The 21,787-nt window shown below is 31.4% G+C and overlaps 1 protein-coding gene and 2 long non-coding RNA genes across 3 annotated transcripts; 1 reads left to right on the forward strand and 2 right to left on the reverse strand.

Annotated features, from left to right (window-relative positions):
- Positions 1-1,292: 1,292 nt before the first annotated feature.
- LOC121116714 (uncharacterized) lies at positions 1,293-4,109 on the reverse strand. The gene is made up of 2 exons (XR_005863924.2): positions 2,981-4,109; positions 1,293-2,821 (listed from the first exon to the last, which is right to left on the reverse strand). It is a non-coding gene; the product is annotated as an uncharacterized lncRNA (long non-coding RNA).
- Positions 4,110-5,749: 1,640 nt separating this feature from the next.
- LOC121122625 (uncharacterized) lies at positions 5,750-6,390 on the reverse strand. Its single transcript, XR_005865823.2, has 2 exons — positions 6,198-6,390; positions 5,750-6,123 (listed from the first exon to the last, which is right to left on the reverse strand). It is a non-coding gene; the product is annotated as an uncharacterized lncRNA (long non-coding RNA).
- Positions 6,391-14,085: 7,695 nt separating this feature from the next.
- Positions 14,086-15,576, forward strand: LOC121132101 (uncharacterized). Its single transcript, XM_040727549.2, has 5 exons — positions 14,086-14,161; positions 14,214-14,654; positions 14,720-14,943; positions 15,010-15,159; positions 15,227-15,576. The coding sequence occupies exons 1-3, from the start codon at positions 14,144-14,146 to the stop codon at positions 14,855-14,857; spliced, it is 597 nt and encodes a 198-aa protein (XP_040583483.2). The 5' UTR covers positions 14,086-14,143; the 3' UTR covers positions 14,858-14,943; positions 15,010-15,159; positions 15,227-15,576.
- Positions 15,577-21,787: the final 6,211 nt, after the last annotated feature.

The raw sequence follows: 21,787 nt of genomic DNA on the forward strand, positions 1-21,787 counted from the left end.
CCACTTCAATAACTATTCTCCGAATGAAATTAGATACTATATTTGTGTTCTTTAATCGTTAGAAATTGGTTTTCTACTACCATCCCTTAATTTTATTTGGAAAGGTTTGGTTGTAACTTTGCAATTCTCCGAAATTTTTACCATAATGATTTAAAGCCTTTATTGTTGATTCATAAAATTTTTAGTGATAAGTTAACTTTTGTTTTTTTCTATAGGATGTGGATGAATTACTTGATTAGTTACTTTATGCACATATTTGATGCCCATGCTTATTTCCTTTTCAAAGATAGGTTTAATGCCGTCTAATTTTGCAGTATAAGTAATTTTGCCATTTTCAAAAGATGGGAAAATGAAATTTCGACTGCATAAGAAATTATTATATAAATTTTTGAAAATATGCACAGGGTCAAATATGAATATTTTTCCTCTCATCATTTTAAAAAGGATTTTTAATATTAGGTCCCTTAATTGATGATAATTTATTGAAGTATAATAATATGAATATATATATATATATATATAATATTATCTACTTTTATTCAATCCGATATAATTAATATACATTGAATGAACTGGGATAAATTTTTTTGTATGACTACTTGTAAAATATCAAAAAGAGAGCATACTCCATCTCTAAAGCGCTATCTGTTCTACCCCAAACAATAATTTAAACTTTAAAAGTTTGGGAATTTTGATTGGATGGACTATAAAGCACTTTGGAAATTAGTGAAGTAATACATTAGTTAACTTAATAAGTTTAATAAATTAATAGTACTTAATAGCTATAATTCATAAATGTTTAGAAAATAACATAACGAATACTAATATAAGCCTTGGATTATAAATAAGTTTTGTTTACATAAATTAAATCAATTTTGGTAGCCGGTACAAATTTTCTGACTCCGATTCCACCAGAAATGGCACAACTCCAACTCTGCAGCCCTGATTTTTACAGACTGTTGAGTGCATAACTTATGTATATTCAAATGTACAGCGGAAAAGATTTTGAAGTCAATCGTCAACAGTTTGTTAATAGAATTGCCAAATTGGTTGTATGATAATAATCTAAAGATTGATTTTAAAAACAAAAATTGGTAATGGATATAAATTAATTGGGAGAAAAAATATGAAAACTCACCTTCTGTGCATACGAATCACTGAAACAATATATTATAACCTATACCTTCAACTTGGACAAATAATAACATTTTTGAGCCTATTACTTTAAGTGCCTCATAGCAAATATACTAGAAGTGATTTTTTCGAATAATCATTGAACTTGAGAAAATATATTTTAAGTTAAACTATATTTTCATGGTGTATTTAGTATTGGAAGGATGAAGCATGGAGATTGAAATGACATAACCTCGTTTTTGCTGAGGGGAACCTTCAATAAATAAATCTTATATATTTGGCATGATTTGAAAAAAGCCAAGGACTAAAGTGGAGTATCTTAATATACAAGGAGACTATGTTCTTAGAACAAGTATAGGACTTCAATAAAACATAATTTATAATTAAAAAAATAATTTATCAGCATTATATAAATCAATGAAAACCAATGATAATACATTAAAGACTCCAGTTTAAAAAAGATATGAAACAATTTTATTAAATGCTGCCACAGAAAAAAAATTAGTGCGGTATAAATAATATTTCACCCTGAATACAGAAATGAAATGCACATTTACTTGCTACAATATTATAAATACAATTATGACATTAAATACAATAAATTTTTGATTTAGAGACATACAATGAATTTAAGATACATTTTTCAGTTTATTCACTTTTCTATTGGCTCCAGGATCACTATGTCTCTTGCATTTCCTATTTTCTTGCACATTAACAGAGGGACCATAGCTTTGAACTATGAAATTAGACGTTTTTAAGGTATTAATTCAATCAATTTAAAAATCATAATATAATTTTACTACGCATATAGTACTTATAAACAAGGTCCATTGTATATATTAGTCTTCTTCTGTCCTTATTGATGGTGAAGAGAGCAAAATTCGTAAATTTTAACTTATTGGTATAAGAGACATTAACAAAAAATCAATTTCTCAATTTTGTAATCATCTCCTTCAGTTACACATTATAGTATTTATATCCTTTTAAATAATCTTTGACGTAATGATTTGCATCAGCAAAATAAACTTTATTTGACCTCACAATATACACAAACTCTTGCTCTATAAACAACCTTAATTTGATATCTGACAAATTGTTGGGTTGATTGGAGGAGTGAAACGCATCTTTATTATAATTTATATACCAGACATCAGAAGAAATCAATATTTTAATTTTCGTAATCATCTCTTTTGGTCCTACATTATAAATTCCCTACCCAAGAATAACTTACAAATAAGCTAGGACAATATGAATTGTATCAACAATCTTAATTTTGTTTGAACTGAGAATATAGACAAACTTTCTTATGCTTTTGATAAGAATAAAAAGTAAGCTCTTTCTCTAAAAACAGCCTTAATTGGATATCTGACACACTGTTGAGTTGATTGGAGGAGTGAAACGCGTTTATTTGTTCATTTAATTAATTCAATTATTTACTGCGTCTTGATTCAGAAGATGCCCAATTCATATTTCACCTTTTGCCAGATTGAGGAATGTGTTAAAGCTTTTCCCCCCGAGTCTGCAATATACTAGCTTTGGAGTCCAAGGCATGCTTCGAATCTTTGATATTGAGTCGCAAGTATAGAGTGCAATTTCTCACCTCTGACAATCATTGACTGTCGTATCTAAAATTATAGATTTATTATTTTGTAGTGCATGAAATTTCTTCTCTCCTCTTCTTATTGTTCTTATTATAAATATTTAATATGTTAGATATGCATAGATATAATATGTAAAGTACTATGTTTGATGTTAAGAGTTAAAATAGACAATCACCTTTTATTCTTATTAGAATAGTCTATATTATGTACTTAATATAATATATCTGTGCTCCATCTAAATCAACCTTTGTCTTATTTCTCCACGTTCTTCCTCGATTGTCCTGGATACTTGTTGATTATAGCTTGTGTCTTACACAACTCGTCAAGACACAACAATTAATAAATCAAAAAAATATATTACTGAAAACTTCTCAATTCGAGGAATATTCTAAAAAGGAAAAAACAAAGAACAATATAATTTCTTCACTCTCCACAGCAATTTTAGAATGTGAGGCGTGCTTAATCCCTCTTTATTAGATCCCACAAATTTAACACACTGTTACCGATATAGTATTTCGCAACCTTTCCTTAAAAAAGAAACAGAAAAAAATGCAAATAAGTTGGGAATATGTCAATTCTTTCCAACTATGGAATAATAATTTAACAGTTGTTGGGAATTGTTCCCAGCTTAACAAGAGCTAATTCTATTTCAACTTATCATTAATATAACACTGATTAAAGGAAAAGAACCAAAATATCTGCAACCGAAAAGAAAATGTGTTGTAAACTTTTGTGGTGGTGCTAGACTAAATGTACAGAAAGGTTCTCAAGTTTTGAAATTAATACGATGTGAATTCTTAATTAAGTTTTGACAAATGAAGAATAATTTTGTATACTCACAAAAATAATTCTTAACATAAGATAAAACATTAAACTGAAATAGTGGCTAGTTTTGGGATCTTTATGACAGGGTGGGTTGGCTCCCATTTAAAATATTGTGATTATAAATTCGCCATTTATACTGTTATGATTGATGATAAGAGTATAATACCATGTGTGGCGTGAGATTTCGTGGAAATTCGTGAGAATTGCGTAAAACTTGATAATCCTAATACGGTATGTAGCAGTACCGCAGGCAGGATTTTTAAACTCATTGGGGCAATCAAGGTTGTTACTAAATAAATTATGTAAAATCTAGGAGGCGGGCATTTTCAGCACCGGTTCCACTGTGAGTGGAGCCTAGGGCAAAGATAAATGTATCGGTCATTTTCTTTGTTTGTATAAATTTCAAATACATTTCCAATTAGTTTATTATTTTTTTAAATGGCTTTTTAAGGAAACATAATATTTTAATGACCCTTCTTTAAAGAAAGAAACATTTATTAATTATGGGTAAATTATTTGTAAAAAAATATAGACATTGCAGGGTCCTCTATTTTTTATATAATCAAGTGCAGGACTGGAGTACGTGCCACCTAAATACGGCCCTGGACAGTGGCAAGGGAACTATAGAAAACTTAATAATGAAATAGTAAGGTTGCATGACTATGAGGTCATCAATATATAATTTGGCCCGCAATTACAAATATATATCTTACACCGCTGGCCCTGGACATCCCCTCAACAACTCCAGCTTCTCCCCTTAACGGCGCCCATACTATGTATTAATGGGTAAATAATATAAATGGCAAGTACCCATTCCTTGAAAACCTAAGAAAATACATTTTTTAATTAAAACTGTTTATACATGTCTTCAAGGCTTTTTTCTCATAATATTTGTAACATATTTTATAGAAATATTTTTTATTTTTGTCAAAAAAGGTAAACATTATAATCATATCTAAAAATGATGTAGAAACTTGACCTCTTTATTCCTCCTCCTAATAACAATGGATAACATGTAACTCAATATTACATAATTTCAATGGAAATCAAAGAGAATATTAGCATTACTTATTATAAAAAGATGGAAAAATTATAGTTTAAGAAGCTATGTATGATACCTATCCCTTATTTCCTTTTTAAATTAAAATATTTTGATGTACTATGCTCAATATATTGGGATAGGTCCTATGAAACTTGCGAAATAAGAAGTTATCAAATTTATACAAAAAACATGCATACTCGAAAGAAAACAATCTCTAAACTTGAAGTGATTAAATGACTATTAAATCAAAACATAACTTTTAATTCCGTGTTTTCTTTTTGGGTTATATAATCTTTCATACCTGAGGCGTTTATACAGAGGTATGAGTTATTTTCGATTTTTTTTACATACATAATTGACCCAAATTTCAACGCAAAACTTATATTTTAGTTCACTTCAAATAGTATAAAAACTTATTATTGAGCCATAGAGACTGTTTGATGTCCAAAAATGAATTACCACTAAGCCTTCCTCTGTCTAATCAATTTGCAAAACTTGACAAGACCTCAAATTATGAATACTTAAGAGGAGTTCAGAATTTCTAGGTAGTAGCTAGTTAGAACAGCAAATCAATAAACTCCATTCATCTATGTATAACATAATTAAATAATGGTAATTAATTATAGGCTTAATTAAACTAAAGTTATCGATATATACAATGTCTTAAATAGTATACATAGATCCAACAGATTTGAATATCAAATATATACAAAAGTGTACACAACCAAGTTAATATATGAAGTCCAAACTACATCAAATTTAAATTATTGAATAAAGATTGAGTTGCTATTCGTTAAAAAGAAAAAATAATTCAAATATAGGCCAAATTTCTTTGTGAATTTGCATTAAGAATAATAAAATAAGATTAATCATGTAATATTTGTAAAATCATTTGTAAAAAAATCTCTCATTGATATTGTATTGTTAACGTAAATATTAAAAAAATATGGATTAATAGTTATGGAAGCCAGACTTTATGGAGGCAGCGGACTATATGGAGACAACTAATCAAATCATTTTATACTGATCCTAAAAATATTGATGAAATCGGTAGTTCGAACCGAAACTTTAAAAAAAAAGGAAGAATTGTGGTAATTTAGCTGCAGGAAGAAAGAAAGAGAAAAGAAGCAAAACAATAATACAATAATTTGAAGTCGTATTGTAGTTGTTTAATTCAAATCAAAGATTCTGACTGATTTGTTTTTGTAAATCAGAGCAGTCGTCTTGTGGTAGGTGGATTACAGATAGAAGAGAAGCCCAATTAATTTGCTCAGTCACTTCACCAATCCCCAGATCGAGATCAACTCGTCAAGAGTTCCCTAGATGGATGGATGAATGATCATGTTTACTGCCTACCTATGCGAGTAGCATACATTGCCAACAGATGAGTTGTGAATACGTTTGTAAGTTTCTGATCAAATGTAACAGTTAAAAAGAAAGTTTTTCTCGAGTGAATTTCTATCTTGTGTCTCATATTCCATTAGGATTCGTCTCCATCCGAAGATGCCTTGCTATGGATTGCTGTCAAGTAGAGTTTCTTTTAATGAACACCAACTAGAGCGGATTTAATACGATGTAAATCATTTTGTTCATACCTTTTATAGCTCCTCATGTTAAACTGCATAGTGAACATAACAATCATAGCAATAAGAACTGTGGAACTGTATCTTAAGGACCTTTACACTGCCTCATGTGTCCTCAAGGTTTCCCCAAATTTCCCCGTGAGATGAAATTCCCAAAGTTTCTCTGTCGAGGTGACTTCTGACTATGATATTTGTAATTAGTTGATTGTTTTTGTTTTTTTTTGTTAAAATTGATTTTCCTTAACCCGGATTTTTTAACGGTATCTTTTTATTATTACGAATTATGCATATATATTAAATCAAATAGTAACACAATACAAATTCTAAAGTAAATATATATATATATATATACCATACGTTCATGGATCCTTTCTTCCCAGTCGTGAACTCTGTAGGCGTAGTAGTATCATCAAGATCAGGAGCTGTAGGTGCTTCTAGGAGAGTAGATTCACGAAATTGTAGTGGAGGAAGAGGTACTAAATCAATCATATTGAGGGAATAGTTGTGGAAGGACATTATGAGTTTTATATATTATATACGACTGTTTTTCGTACTTATAATTAAACAATTATTTCAACAGCTAAACTAGTTGTTGTTATTGTATCCATAAAATTATTCCGTCTAGGAGAATTTGAATATTGAGCGATTAACTTTTAATAATAAATACAACTACTTTTAAAAGAGAATTTGATTTTAAATATGCCATAATTTATTATATTATACAAAGGAATCTTAATGAAACTTTTGAAATTCAGCAACATAACTTTAAAGTTGAAACCATTTTTCGGTAATCTGATTTTCTGTTATGTATTGATGAAAAAAATATATGTGTAAAGGGATTAAGAAGTTTCAGTTTTAAAGTTATGGTGCTAAATTTCAAAATTTTCATTAAAATTCTAATTTTTTATTTTAACGTATGTACAAGGGAAACTTCTCAATCCCTTTACAAATATATAATTTCTACATACGTTAAGATATAAAATTAGAAACTTAAGAATATTAAATGAAAATCAAAAAGTAAGCATGAATGTGAAAATAAAATCTAAAAAGGACTGATCCAAATTCATATATTTATTTTCAGTTCCTCTAATTTTAATTTTACTATAGAAGAAAAGAATCTCAGGCAAATCTATTGTTTTATATATCCGGATACATAGCCTCTCCCATCATTAAGTTTTTCAAAATTAAAGATCGCGAACCTTTTTGATTTCTGAGATATCAATCACTCATGGTGTGTGAATTTTCGGTCGAAAATCGAGATCTCATCCAAAATTATCAAGACAGTGTTAATAGGGCTTCAGATTTATTATTATATTTCAATACATTACATGCTAGTCAGCTTTACAATATGATATTCTCAGCGAACAAACTCGACAAATTTTATTGACGTCGACAAATCCAAGACGATGCTTTACAAATCTATTTGTCAATTTATTAAAAATGGGAGATTCTTATCATCCTATTGGGTTGAAGTGGGGGGCAATTAATTTTGCTCAGTCACTTCACCAATCGAGATCAACTCGTCAAGAGTTCCCTAGATGGATGGACGAATCATATGCAAACGAATTTAAAAAAAAAAATAATTACAAACTTCATTTTTTCAACAAATCCAATATTCCATCGTCTTCTTGTATTTTTTTGCACCTGAAAAAAACGAAAATGCAATTTTCGGCGATTTTTTATTTTGCCCATAACTTTTTGATTTTTGAATAAACTTAGCAAATGTTGTTATTAGTATATTTGTTTTTTGAGACGTCAGTGACTTTTTGACTAATAACTCAAGCCCTTCCACTCTCTCTGAACTCCAAAAAATATTTTTTGTGTGTTTGATTATAGAATAAGCCCCTCTCATATGATACCCCTCCCAGAAATTGCCACCTTCGTTTTAGCCTGATAATGTTCAAAAGAGACACCCATGAACGTTTCAGCCTTCTAGACTCAATGGTGTGGGAACCCATAAAGGACACTCACAAACAATTAAGTATACAAAACAAAAATTGTGGGAAAATGGGAAATCTGTGAAGATTTAATTTGTGGGAAGTTTTACTCAATTATCAATTATCATCTATAAATATATATCATTCTTCACTAATTTTGCCCGTTTTTTATAGCCCATGGTCTCCCTTTTTTTGATAAAGCTGGGGTTGTATAATTGTGGAATATATAACATGACCCAATTAAATGTAGCTTATATTATTAAATAATTAGATGAGTCATTTCTCAGGAATTCCCCGTAGTTGAAACGTCCTCAGAAATCCCAGGAAAACGGAATCTCGGGAGATAAACTTTATTCCGCACCTCTGTATATTTACGATAATCAAATGATGTGATTAAGAAGTCATTTTAAGGAATGGTTATCGTATTCATTGAGATGACTTATACTTTTTCATGCGACATTCCGACTTTGAATTTTTTTTAAAACAAGTTATTAGTAGTATGAGGAATTAGGACTGTATTTTACATACTATTTAGACGTTAAAATGGCCATGTTAATATTTAAAAAAGCTTTGTTAGATATAAGATGTAATATATAAACGTTTTAACTAGGGTAGTATAATAATTGGATTTGTAAATTTCCATTTAAGGATCATACTGGTTCATGTGCCTTGTTATTACAAAACCATCGATATGTTCTTGAAGGCAATTTCCTCCCCAAAAAAAAAAAAAAAAAAAAAAAAACTAGAAAGAGTGGATTTATTTACGCAATAGACAGGGCCAGCCTTAAAAATAATTTCTCGAAGACCAAGAGAAATTATATTTTTATTTTAACAATTTTCTCCAACAAAAAGAATAATTATAAGGAGTACGAGTATATAAACAAGTTGACCTTCAAACCACATGTAATGCGAAAAAAAATTGCGATTTATTTTTTTAGTCTTTTTATTTTCCAAATGAAGATGAACGGCGATAGGAGTGAGCAAAAAGATTCTTAAATAGGTTGAAAAAAGCGTTGTTTATATATGAGTTTTGTTGCTTTAAGCTTGAACTCATAAATTTTCTAGATATATTCATTCTATCAAGTTTAAGGTATTGTGAAAAATATTACATAAGTACATCGTCCCATAAAAATATTTAGGAAGCAGATGAGTCTTTTTGCGAATTTCAATTTACGTATAATTTCGCTTGCTATTGTTCTAAATGTTATGACATAGTTATAAAAATGTCTATAAGAATAACAGGGGGAGAGGGGAATAATTCCATTAGTTGTCATGGGCAAATTAGCTATACTTCCATCTGGAAAATAACTCAATAATATTTGTAATTATTTAGGTACCTAATGCTGAGACACGGTCCAAGATCGATTTTTTTTTCTCAGTTCAGTCTCAAGTGATTTTTTCTATACCGAGTTGATTCAGATCTGATTAATTGTCATTGTACAATTAGTTGATAAATCCTATCCGGCGAAATAAATCAATAATGATTCTAGTTATTTAGGTATCTATTAAAGTTCAAACTCGGTCAAAGATCGATTTTTTTTCTCGGTTCAGCCTTAAGGGATTTTTGAAATACCTAGTTGAACCGATATTTCGATCCTGATCACAATCTCAGGCCGTTCACCAAAATTTAAATGTTTTCAAATAGTAGAGTGGTATTTTAGGTCCTTATACATATATTTATAGTCCCACTTATTTTGGTATCAAGCTATGAACCAATTTTCTCCCCTATTCTGATTCATGAGCTGTACAAATATATGACGTTTTTGTGCCTATATTCATTATTTTAATATACACGTGAGGCCATCAACAATTCATTGTTCTAAACCGAATTTTAAATAATACAAATACAGATCAATTTCTAGGTCGAATTTTTCTTGGGAACCTATTTTGACAGAATTTTTCTGTGACACTGATCCATCTTTAAATTTATTTAAGGATCAAATTAGGTTGGTTCTCTAAAAATAATAACTGGGCTGGGATTTGCAGACCGAACCCAAATACTTGTACTTATACATCTATTTCCAACACATAAATATCTGGTATTTGTCGTAACTGCCCGTACAATAAGATGCTTTTGCCAGCCAACTAAAATATATTTTTAATATTTAAACATAACTTTATATCTTATTCTACTAAAACTACAGAATTTAGATAACATTCTAAATTATTGTGTCTATCAGTCTTTTATTCTTAAATTCGTCCTCCAGGAGTCTGACTGCAGAGGGATTTAATGATAAATTAACTTTTAATTTAATGATCATTTCTATAAAATAAAAAATGTCAAAAAGAGCTACTCATTATAAGAAACTTTAAAAAATAAATAAAAAATAATGTCGTCTCAAGCTAGTCAACCCAGAAAGAAAAAATCTTAGTAACTGCCTTGGTCCCTACTAGACTGCACCATAGTCCATCATCTAATTGGTAGTCATCAAAAAATAAAGAAAACATTTATACACTGTAAATGATCATTACATAGTTTTCTTTCAAATATAATAAAATCAAAAAAATCGTTTAAAGTTATATTTTATAATAGATATTTTGAATGCTTTGACTAATCTAGTTTCAAGTTTTTATGTAAAAGGATTATTTTATTTACATTTTCTCCTAATAAATAGAAACGATTTATTTCCTATCACCAAAATATGTTTACTTTTATTAAAATTAAAAAATAGTACAAATGATAGATAGTAAGAGGCAATTAAACACTATTTTTGAAAATAGTAATTTACCTGAAGAGTAAAATATAAATTGTATAATTAAATATATGTATATTTTGTTATTGAGAACTATTGAATTATTTGTATTGTAATGTTTCCGTTTGAACACTGCACTGTATAAATTATTCAGCCTATTTTGTAAGTCTCATAAACTTAAAATAAATTATTTCTTCCAACTTTATAATTCTAATTTTAGTACTTTTAAGGAGGTTAAAATCACCAAATCTTGACTTGGTTAGAGCATTAGGAAAAGGAAAGTCGTAAATCTATATTCTTTTTTTTTAATTGGTTAATTTAACTCACTGATATTTTAAGTGAACTTGTTGAAGTCCCAAGATTGATGGTTGTCAAACTCACAAAGGATTGATTAAGGGGGGGGGGATTTTCCCCAAAAAAGGTTAACCAAAAATATTTTTCAAAAAAATGTGACTTTTATAAATAAAAATCATCCAAATTTTATTATATAACAATTTGTCATAAATTTTAAAGTTTAAAATAATAATGATCTTGATATTTTTGCGGTTGGTATGCGATGTAAGAATTTAGAAAACCATTATTCTAAAACCATTATTCAAGTTTTTAAAACTAGTTTTATAAAATTAGTGATGTGTTCTCTGTTAAATGATATATTTTTTTTTTTTGGAGGGGGGGGGGGAAGTGGGGGAGAAAATAAATTACTGCTTTAAAGAGGATAACCTTCACATTTAAAAAAGAATTAGTGCAGGGAAATTATATTAATTATTCTCAAATTTAGAACAATTTACGCATAAGATAGGTGAGAATGCTTACTTTAGAGGGAGAAGTTAGCCAACAGCCTATTAAAGAATAAGCAAAAAAGAAGGAATAGCACTCGCTACACCCGTTTTTCCTTTTCTAATTTCTAAACTTAGCTTTTTCTTTCAAGCTTGTCAACTCTAATCATTAGGGGCTATATATATAAAGTACGTACGTAACATGGGTCTTGAAATTAAATAAACAAAATAAGAAAAGGGGGTTAAAGAAACATAACATAATGCTGGAGGGGGTTGAAGTAAAATGCCTAAAAACTTTCGTATATACTTTCTAAATGGCCCCTAACCAAGACCCTATAAACAAAATCAAAATTTTCCTATTCTTAGATCATTTCTTTTTCCTTCCGTCTACATCCAGTCTTAGTCTCTGCTAAGGGGGTATTGAACACAATACAAGTACAAACTATAGAGAATTTCCCTTCCACTGCCAAGAAAATGATGTTGCATGTATAATAAGATTATTTAATAAATGGATAAGAAGCTTGAACAAATTGTTATGAAACCTTCTATAATAAGGCTTCATTAACACCATCCCTTTGATTGGATATATATAAATAAATATATTATTCAAGGTTTTTCAGTATTAAGGATGAAAAAAACAACACAAATCAAACCCCCTAACGTATATATATCCATAGAATGAATTCAACTATACTGATTTATGCCAAAATAGTCCTGAGGGAGTCGTCTAATGTATATCTAAGGATAGGCATTTTGTAGAATATGATGTGATGGCGTGAGCAAGACTTATGTTACTATTTAAATAAGACTCTTTTAGCATTAACTCCTTGTCATATGATTTTGGAGGAGTAAAATGTATTACGATTATACAAAGGAGATTCTTCAACATTTAAGTAAGCAAGGCAGAGGCGTTGCTAGCTTTCATCATTTGGGGTTTTAGCCCTAAAAATTATCAATACCATAATAAATTAACTATAATTGGTTGTTGATAATTTTGTGTTTTTTCGAGTAAACCACTTTGTACTGAGATTATATGTCCAGTACACAAACATCTGGGCAAACAATGATTATATCCTAAATCACGTGGGTTCTCAACCTTATCATGCGTCTACTCGTAATTTATTTTTATACAGATCTTATTCACTTTGAAAAGATAATTCGAATAGATGTTCGAAGATTATAATAAGCAATTTAAAGTGTTGAAATAAAATGCCATTTATCAAACATAAAAATATTTTATTTTGATTATTTTTAATATTCCGTATATTGGTTTAATGGAATTGCCCTGATTAAGTATAAGTATACATTATAGTCTTACAATTACTCCAACTAGTATAGGAATCTTGTGTGAAGTCCATATACATAAAGTAGGTATATGTCTAGGAATTACCTGGACGCAAACCTACGGAAATTGAGTTCAAGAGAATAATTTATCCCGAGCACGTTGTCCATTAGCTACTGCGATGCCAACGTAAAAAATATTATTATTATAATAATAATGAACCCGCAGATTTATCTTTGCCCTAGTCACCACTCATAGTAAATACGGCCCAGCTGGGAAAGTACAGTATGAACCATAATTCAATACGGTATGACTATCTTGGTACTTAATGTATGATTCCTTGATATGGTATTGAAATTCTTGATTATATAAAATCACCTTTTAGGTAGGTAAATTAGATTTTACAAGATTTTATTATTGAATAAATATACAAAATAAGTGCTGAATAATCTTTAATGTAGAAAACACAACATAAGTCTTTCCTTTGGTTTATAAGATCATCAATTAAAAAAATCCATGATGAATATATGTCGTACTATGAACTGTCATTTATGAATTGTAGACTGTACTTTAGCATAGATTCTGCTACCGCCTCAATCTAGTAGCAATCTGTTATAACTCTGATTTTTGCTGTTGATTCAGAATTAATATATTAATAATATACTATTCTTTTAGTTAATTTAAAGAGTATTTATCACCTTAAATATCATTATTTGTAGAATGCGTCGACTTTTTTATCACTGCCAAATAAAATGATCAAAAATGAAAAAAGTGATCAATTTTGTATACATATGTAAAATAAAGCAGAAAATATTTCAAACAGCTTGTTTAACTATCAATATTAGACATGTGACCTTTTATTTTCTCAAAATGGGTCTATAAGATAATGGATTAATTAGAAGACCCCCCAAAAAATGGACTAAGTCTATTAGTATTATATATATCTATCAATTATAATTATAGTAAAGTATTTAATAAGGCCAATAATTTGGTTGATTTATGGATTTGAGTTTTCTAATAAAATATGTTGTTGATAAACACTCAAAAAAAAAATCTAATAACAACGAATATTACCTATTCCCTTGGCTGCAGGAGCGAGCGCTCTTTGCCTCATGATACTTCCTACCATTCGTTTGGTATGCAATTTCTTTATGGAGGAACCTATTTCCAAAAAGTGTATAAAAATGGGTCCAATTGTCTGTGTATTATCAATTACAGCAGTTTCTCCACGAAAGAAAGGCTGAATTATAAAAACCCAAACCACAACAATATGAAGCTTTTGATACAGGTAATTTCTCAAAAAATATTAGATTAGTTAATGATATTATTCATTGCTGAAGGTTACTTTCTTTGGCTTATTATCTTTTGCGTTAGCAAAAGAGAGTCCAAATGAAAACAAAAGGACAGCCAAGTCCCTTGTCAATGTTTTCCCCTTCAATAATCGAGGATCCCGCGAAAATCAAAATCATGCTCAACATCACGATCACCATGATGGACATCACGATGAAGTAGCAAACGCCGCTTCTTCCAGAGATTCCCGTCAAAATTTTCTTCCTCCAGGAAACGATGTTCCCTTGGACATTGGTAGTATAGCCGCTGCTGGAGAGAGATGTATTGACAAAGTTGTGACTGTGGAGGAAACAGAGTATGACGAACATATTGAATGTCATCACAGCTATTCAGAAAGATGTCATACAACCTATATCACGGACTTTGAGGCGCAACAAGAGGAGGAATGCGAGGAAAACTTTAAAAAGAGTTGTTTTATCGAATATAAAAAGGTGAGTCAGGACGTTTTGTAGGATCATGCAATTCTAATTAATTTTTACACTTATGCATATTTAAGACTGCCCATGAGGAAGAGGTCCAATTTTGTCACACACCATTCATTTGTGAAGGTGAGGGACCAGAGGAATGTAAGACGGTTTTGAAACTGAATGTTCTACTCGTTATCACGAGCATGACGTTCAAGATGATATCGTAGATTGTGAGACTATCCAAGAAGAAAAATGTGAGGACGTAACTCAAGGATATACCACGGAACAAAAGTGTACCAAGTGGCCCAGACAAGTATTTTTCCTTGATCATGGAAAACATTTTAAGTATTGAATCAACTCTATGTTTGAATAATTATAGGTCTGTCAAAGTAGACGAGAAAATGTGAAAAAGTATAGTCCTGAAACTGAATGCAAGAAGGTGCCTAGACAACTCTGTGGCCCATCTGGATGTGTTGCTCGTCCTGGACAAGAAGAATGTTTCCCTAAGCGTGAAGTTGTCGTTGTTGAGGTAAGAATTTATTTTCCTTGCTTAAATGTCTTATTAAATTATATAAATCTCTATTATATATTCTCAGGAGCCTGTTGAAACTTGTAATCTTGAGCCACAAAAAGCTTGTAAACAAGTCACAAAATTAGTTCCCTCATTAAAACCAACAGAGGAATGTGTGGATGTTCCCAAAGAAGTATGTTCTAGATCAAGAAAGAATCCAAGAAAAGTACTGAAGCCTGTAGTCAAGAAATGGTGCTATGTCCCATCCGCTGCCAGTGGTTTGGCCCAATAATCTCAATGAAATTATTCACTGCCTTTAACTGTAATGTGTCTTATTTGTAATTTTTTTCTTCACATTTGTATTATATAGATTGTAAGTGGTTGACCATACATTATTATTGTCTTGTAAGATAAATATATTTGTCTATGTATTAAAAAAAAGCTGGTTTTAATTGCAATTTCGATAAAGTTTAAGTATGTTACTTAAAAGTCCGTGGTATGAGCTCGTATGCTTCTTAAATATTTTTTAAATTTAAATTACATGATGGAAGCATGTTTGAAAAATAAACAATATTGATTTTAGGCTGTAAAATTTAAAAAAAATGTTAATTTCATAATGATTATAATCGATAAGTTATGATAATATTTTCAGCATAAAATTTAAATATAACTTCAAAATATTTCGAACAATTTAATATTTAAATTCATATACCCTCCTTAGGGAAGGACTTTACTCAGAGGAAAATGAAAAACACAAATCTGATCCTTCCTTAACTTGGATGGGCCTTTTTAACCTTAAACTTGATCAAGAAAGGATATAATAATCTATGTTGGTGGATACATTACAGAATAATTAGTAAACGAGTTTTCCTAATTTACATACTACAGGTGTGTGCGTCTAAAACTGAACACTCCTTTAAATTTACGTCATGCACATATTCGTGATTTTATTGAGTTGAAGCAGGTTCATACTTCAAGGTAAGAGTCTTGACTAGTTATATACAAAACTCCAGCAAAATCTTAATAGCAACAGTAAAATAACAGCCAATAATATGGAGAGACGTCGAGTCGCAATTTTGAAACTTTCCACGCGGGGAAAAACTCCCACTGAAATTGCCAAGGTTCTGAACTGCAGCCGCACCCCCGTTTACAGCGTGGTAGTCAAAGAGACTCCCGAGGCAACCACAAGATCTTAGTCAAGGCCTGGAAGGTCGAACAAAATGGTTGCTGCCGTGAAAAAGTCTATCAAGGACAAGAGAGGCAAGGTAACCGTCAGCAGAAGGACCATGGACCAGCTAGCTAAGAAAGCCTTAAGGTCTACAGGAGAACCCCTCGTCCAAACCCTCAAGCCGTAAAATTTAAAGGAGTGTTCAGTTTTAGACGTGCACACCTGTGCAATGTTAAAATATTGGCTTATATCTACGATATCTTTATAAATGATCAAACACATTGCTGTTTTCCAGGAAGAGTTATCAGCATTAACGTACAAAGATATTTCATATTCTATTCAGATATAGCCTTTTAAAGTGATTTGGATTTCCCGGTGGTTCGGCGGGATGCTTTCCCTCGCCACAAATGAAAAAGCCTGTCCTTCTAAGTCATTGTCCTCATCCCATTCATTTCGACCTTACTTTCATCCTTTGACCATAACTCCAAAACCTTTTAAAACGCAACGTTCATATCATTGACTCTGCATAAGTCTCATATCAATATATTTTATTAGGCAGAACGTCTTGATTGATAATTCCTCACAATATAAATTTGACATTTCAAATTTTACAAATAGTATAGAATTAAAGCTTAACAAAAAACGAAAATTTATTGCTGAAGGTTATCAAATTATGATATTTGTGAGCTCCTTAATTTGAAGTATTGAATAAAAGTGAAAATTTAATTTCAGATTTAGTGTTTCTGAAATCTTTATCTAATATAATGGACACTGTGACTTGTCCATTTAATTGCTTGTTCGAACTTTGTATAGTTATTAAGAAACTTACAATGATTTTGCTTCATCAATATTTCAAGAAAGTTTGATGCCAATTCAAAATCCAACTACTGAGAAATATGTATAACTATTATAAACGATCAGAACAACGGGATTCAGTCCAATTAAACTAAGCATATTGTAAAGGTTTTTAAACTTTCTCTTCAGTTCTCTACGCTGTAGGGAAAGGTCACGAGTAACAACGCTCCACATTTTTTTTTTTCCAAAATTTTTTTCTTCTTTATATCTTAGGGTTTTTTATAGTTCATTGGAGGAAATCTCCACTGGAATAAAAATACGCCAACACAAGGTCATTGTCTCCAAAAACATCACTGGAGGCCAATGACTAAAGCAACACGATTGTTGACCCAAAACAATCAACATCGGGGGCATCGGCACAAGTTCAGACAACACCATCTGGAGGGATGCCCTTCCCAATGTTTCCTTTTGCCCTAAGCACAGGGTGGAGCAAAAATAACTTCTTCGATTATTACTCGGGTCTAATGAACACTTTCGCAGTAACACCGCTCCACCGCCAGCTCCCAAGATGCCTGCAATGACGGAACCGGAGTCTGATACTGGATCTAGGGCGAGTAAGAAAACTGTTAGTTTCTTACCTTCCGATAAAATTATGGAACTTTTCCGAAAAGAGCTCTTCTCGACAGAGACCAGACTAAGCACTTCGGATTTTAAGGAATTCTTAGATGAAAAGCTCGAACTGAGCTTGGAGAACTATGAAAAGCTAGCAATCCCGGAGGTAAATCCGGATTTTATACAATATTTGACGGAAGGTAATCTGACGAGTAGAACCATTCTCCACAAAACTTGGAGGTCCGCTCTAAGACCCTTAATAGCTTTTTATGAGGAAACCACGAGGGCACTTAAGATGTCTTCGGATCTTATTAAAAAAACCCCATTATCCCTTGGCCTTACATTTGAGGAAGGCTGAAATTGTTGGAGAATTCCCACCCTGAACTCGCCACCAGATTAGGCAAGGGGATAACCTCAATCTCTGACCTCGACAAAGGGGTGACAAACTCTAAAAAGAGGGGATGGGAACTTATTCAGGTCAAAATTATCTTGCATAGGAAAAGTGACAAGGTTTAAACACTACCCTCCCCGACAGCCGACACCATCAACCTTTATGGGACCAAATAAAACCTTCCATCAGAGGGATAAGAAGTCCTCGAATTATTCAAGCTTCAATTATAATAGTTAAATAGGGTTTATAATCAAAATTATCACATTTTCAACTTGGCCCTCTCCCTGAAAAATGTGCTGAGTTTCCTCTATCTTAAGAATTACCAAAGTTTTTTCACTTTTTGTGACAAACTAAACATGGTTAATATTTTTGAAGTTATTATTTTTTTAAAAGAACTGGGTTTTACCTGGTCTGATAAAATTTTCCTTCCAATAAAGGCGGGGAAAACTTACCATTGTATGTTCAATTGGAAATTAATAACCAATAGTAAATTCGTATTAGGAATAATAGAGGAGGGCTACAAATTACAACTTATTAGCCAAGGACCTAAAAAGAACATAATAATCGGGAACCCCAATCCAGATAAAGACACGATTCTAGCAATTAATCAAGAGGTTTCATCTTTTTTAGAACGAGGTGATATTACCCCTGTCTAGGATTATTTATCCTAATGTCCCAAGGTGTGTTCCAGCATCTTTGCTGTCAAATGAAAAGATAAAATAAGAAGAAGAGTGGTTATTAATCTTAAACCTCTAAATTGTTTTGTAGTTCACTCAAAGTTCAAAATTAAAACACCTCAAAAATTAAAACTTTCGATAAAAAGGGATTATTTCCTTTGTCCCATTGACCTAACAGACGCCTATCATTCTTTTTTTATTCATAGCAATCATACAAGGTTTCTTATGTTTAAATGGGGAGATAACTTCTTCAAATTTAAGTTCTTTGTTTCGGCCAAAGCAGTGCCTCTAGAACTTTCACTAAATTAATGAGAAGCGTAATTGAATGATTAAGATACTAAGAACTATATAGTCCGAATAAACAAGGAAAAATTAACAAGATAAAATTTTGGTGTTTGTCTCTTAGAAAACTGGACAAATAGTCTCCGGAAGACGGCCATAAAATAATAGGCCTTCTAGAAAGCTGTAGAGCTGTTGTTGAATTTGCCCAAGTAATATTTCGTTCAATTTAGCGAGTTAGCAAGAAAAGGCTCTGGACAGAATCCAAATGTACGTACGGTTCTCCGTCTACAGAGGCTTTACAAGAGCTAGATTGTTGGTTCTCCTTAAATACTAATTTTCAATGCTCACAAATTTGGAAAGATTTTCATCCAGATTTGGAAATTCGCACAGATGCTTTACCCTCGGGATATGGGGTATTTGCCTCAGACGGGAGGTGCATAAAGGGTAATTGGGAATCAGTAGAACATATTAATATACTGGAAATGAGAGCTATTATTCAAAGCTTAGATATAACATCTTAAAATACTTCCATTGCTTTCTTTGTAGATAATACTACAGCTTAATATTATTTCAAGGCGATAGGAGGAACGAAGAACGAGTAAATGGCAAATTTAGCAGTGACTTTCTGTAAAAAAATCTAAGAAATGAATTGCAGAGCGAGATTCTTTTGGATCCCGACAAAAGAAAATGTGGAAGCAGATTTCCTATCACGCCAGGGCCAGGAAATTTGGAATTTTACGCTTTTGCCTCAGATTTTTCAGCAAATCACGCGTTTCTTGTTCAACCCAAAATGCGATTACTTCGCCTCCAGGGAGTGCCACCAAACAGAAAATTATGTTTCTTGGCTTCCAGACGACACAACAATTACGACAGATGCATTCGCAATAAACTGGGAGAAAGAGGGTTACTTCTTTCCGCCAGTTCCACTTATTCAACAAAGAAATAGTAAGAATAAGAGACCCAAAACTAAGACTGGCGATAATAATAACCCCTCGTTGTGATGCGTCAATCTGGATTCAAGAAATAAAGGAATTAGCCCAGGACTTTGTGAATCTCGGCAAGGATGAAATAATGAATTGGAAAACAGGAGACCTGTCGAAGATACACCTGGGTTGCTTAATGTCATGGAAAATCTGAAAAACAACATCAAACAAAAATATTTAACAGATAAAACAATTTATATCATGATAGGTGACATAAGAGCTTCTTCACGTAAAGCTTACTCCTATAACTTTAATAGATTTATAACCTACTCCCAGGACATTGACATAGATCCTTTTAACGTATCTGCAGAGTATTTGATTAATTACTTAAGTGATTTAGTAGAAGAGGGAAAATCTTTCTCTTCTATTACATCACATAGAGCAGTAATTGTACAATTTCAAACAGACTCAGAAGGTCTGTCTAATTCCTCTAATTTAAAAAGATTAATGAAGAGGTTATTTAATAAATGTCCGCCTTTACCAAAGTACAGAGAAACTTGGGATGTCAGACTTCTTTTGAATGTACTACAAACCCGGGATATGTTAAATTCTCCAGATTTAGAACAATTATCAAGAAAAACTCTATGCTTAACAGCCGTGGCCTCCATTTCCAGAGTATCTTCCCTGAGCATTTTAGGATCGAATATAAAAAGAAATAAATATGGTTCTTTATTTATCCCCGTCTTAGAACTAGTGAGAAACGTTAACTTTAGACATCTCAGAGGAGGAATAACGATAGCAAAAAATGAGAACGAAAGATTAGACCCAGTATCTCATATCTTAAAACTAATATCTTTTCAAAAAATCGTTAAGAGAGATACCACTTTCCTCTTAATACATGCAAAGGCCCGGTAGCACAAGCTTCCACCCAAACTCTCAGCCGCTAATTGAGAGTTTGCACGGAAACTGCCGGTATTGACACCAGCTCTTTCACCAGCCATAGTACTAGGTCAGCCATGGTTGCGCTTAAGAGCAATAAAATACCTTCCTTAAACGAGATTATTAAACAAGGTTTTTGGACCGAAAACTCTGATATCTTCCACAAATAGAAGTCAAGTTTTGTGCTAATGGAAATTGATATGTTCCATTATATCCATAAATAAATAAATATATATATTTTTTTATTTATTTTTCTAAGAAACTACGAAATATAATTTTCCTTTTTTCTGAAATTAACTAAACTGAATGACCATTCTTTTTTTTTTCCTCTCATTTCGTTCGAAAATCAATGTATCACCTTTGGAGGACACAATTGTATACCTACGGAGATGAAATGAAGTATAATACTTCACCAATTTTAAGTAGTTAAGTAATATTTCATAAATAAACGTAGGTGTATAATTCCAGTGTCTCAATGCGCCATCCCGTACAGACTAAGTTATTTTTTTCCATCTTTAACAATATTTCAAGGACGTTACGAACGTCAGAGGAAGTTTAAATGAGAGGTTAGGTGGTACATAGGAATTATGTTTCCGTTTGAACACTGCACTGTATAAATTATTCAGCCTATTTTTTAAGTCTCATAAACTTAAAATAAATTATTTCTTCCAACTTTATAATTCTAATTTTAGTACTTCTAAGGATGTTAAAATCACCAAATCTTGACTTGGTTAGAGCAATAGGAAAAGGAAAGACGCTAATCTATATTCTTTTTTTTTTTAATTGGTTAATTTAACTCACTGATATTTTAAGTGAACTTGTTGAAGTCCCAAGATTAATGGTTGTCAAACTCACAAAG

Source organism: Lepeophtheirus salmonis, chromosome 1 (genome assembly GCF_016086655.4).
Source record: "Lepeophtheirus salmonis chromosome 1, UVic_Lsal_1.4, whole genome shotgun sequence".
Classification (NCBI taxonomy): domain Eukaryota; kingdom Metazoa; phylum Arthropoda; class Copepoda; order Siphonostomatoida; family Caligidae; genus Lepeophtheirus; species Lepeophtheirus salmonis.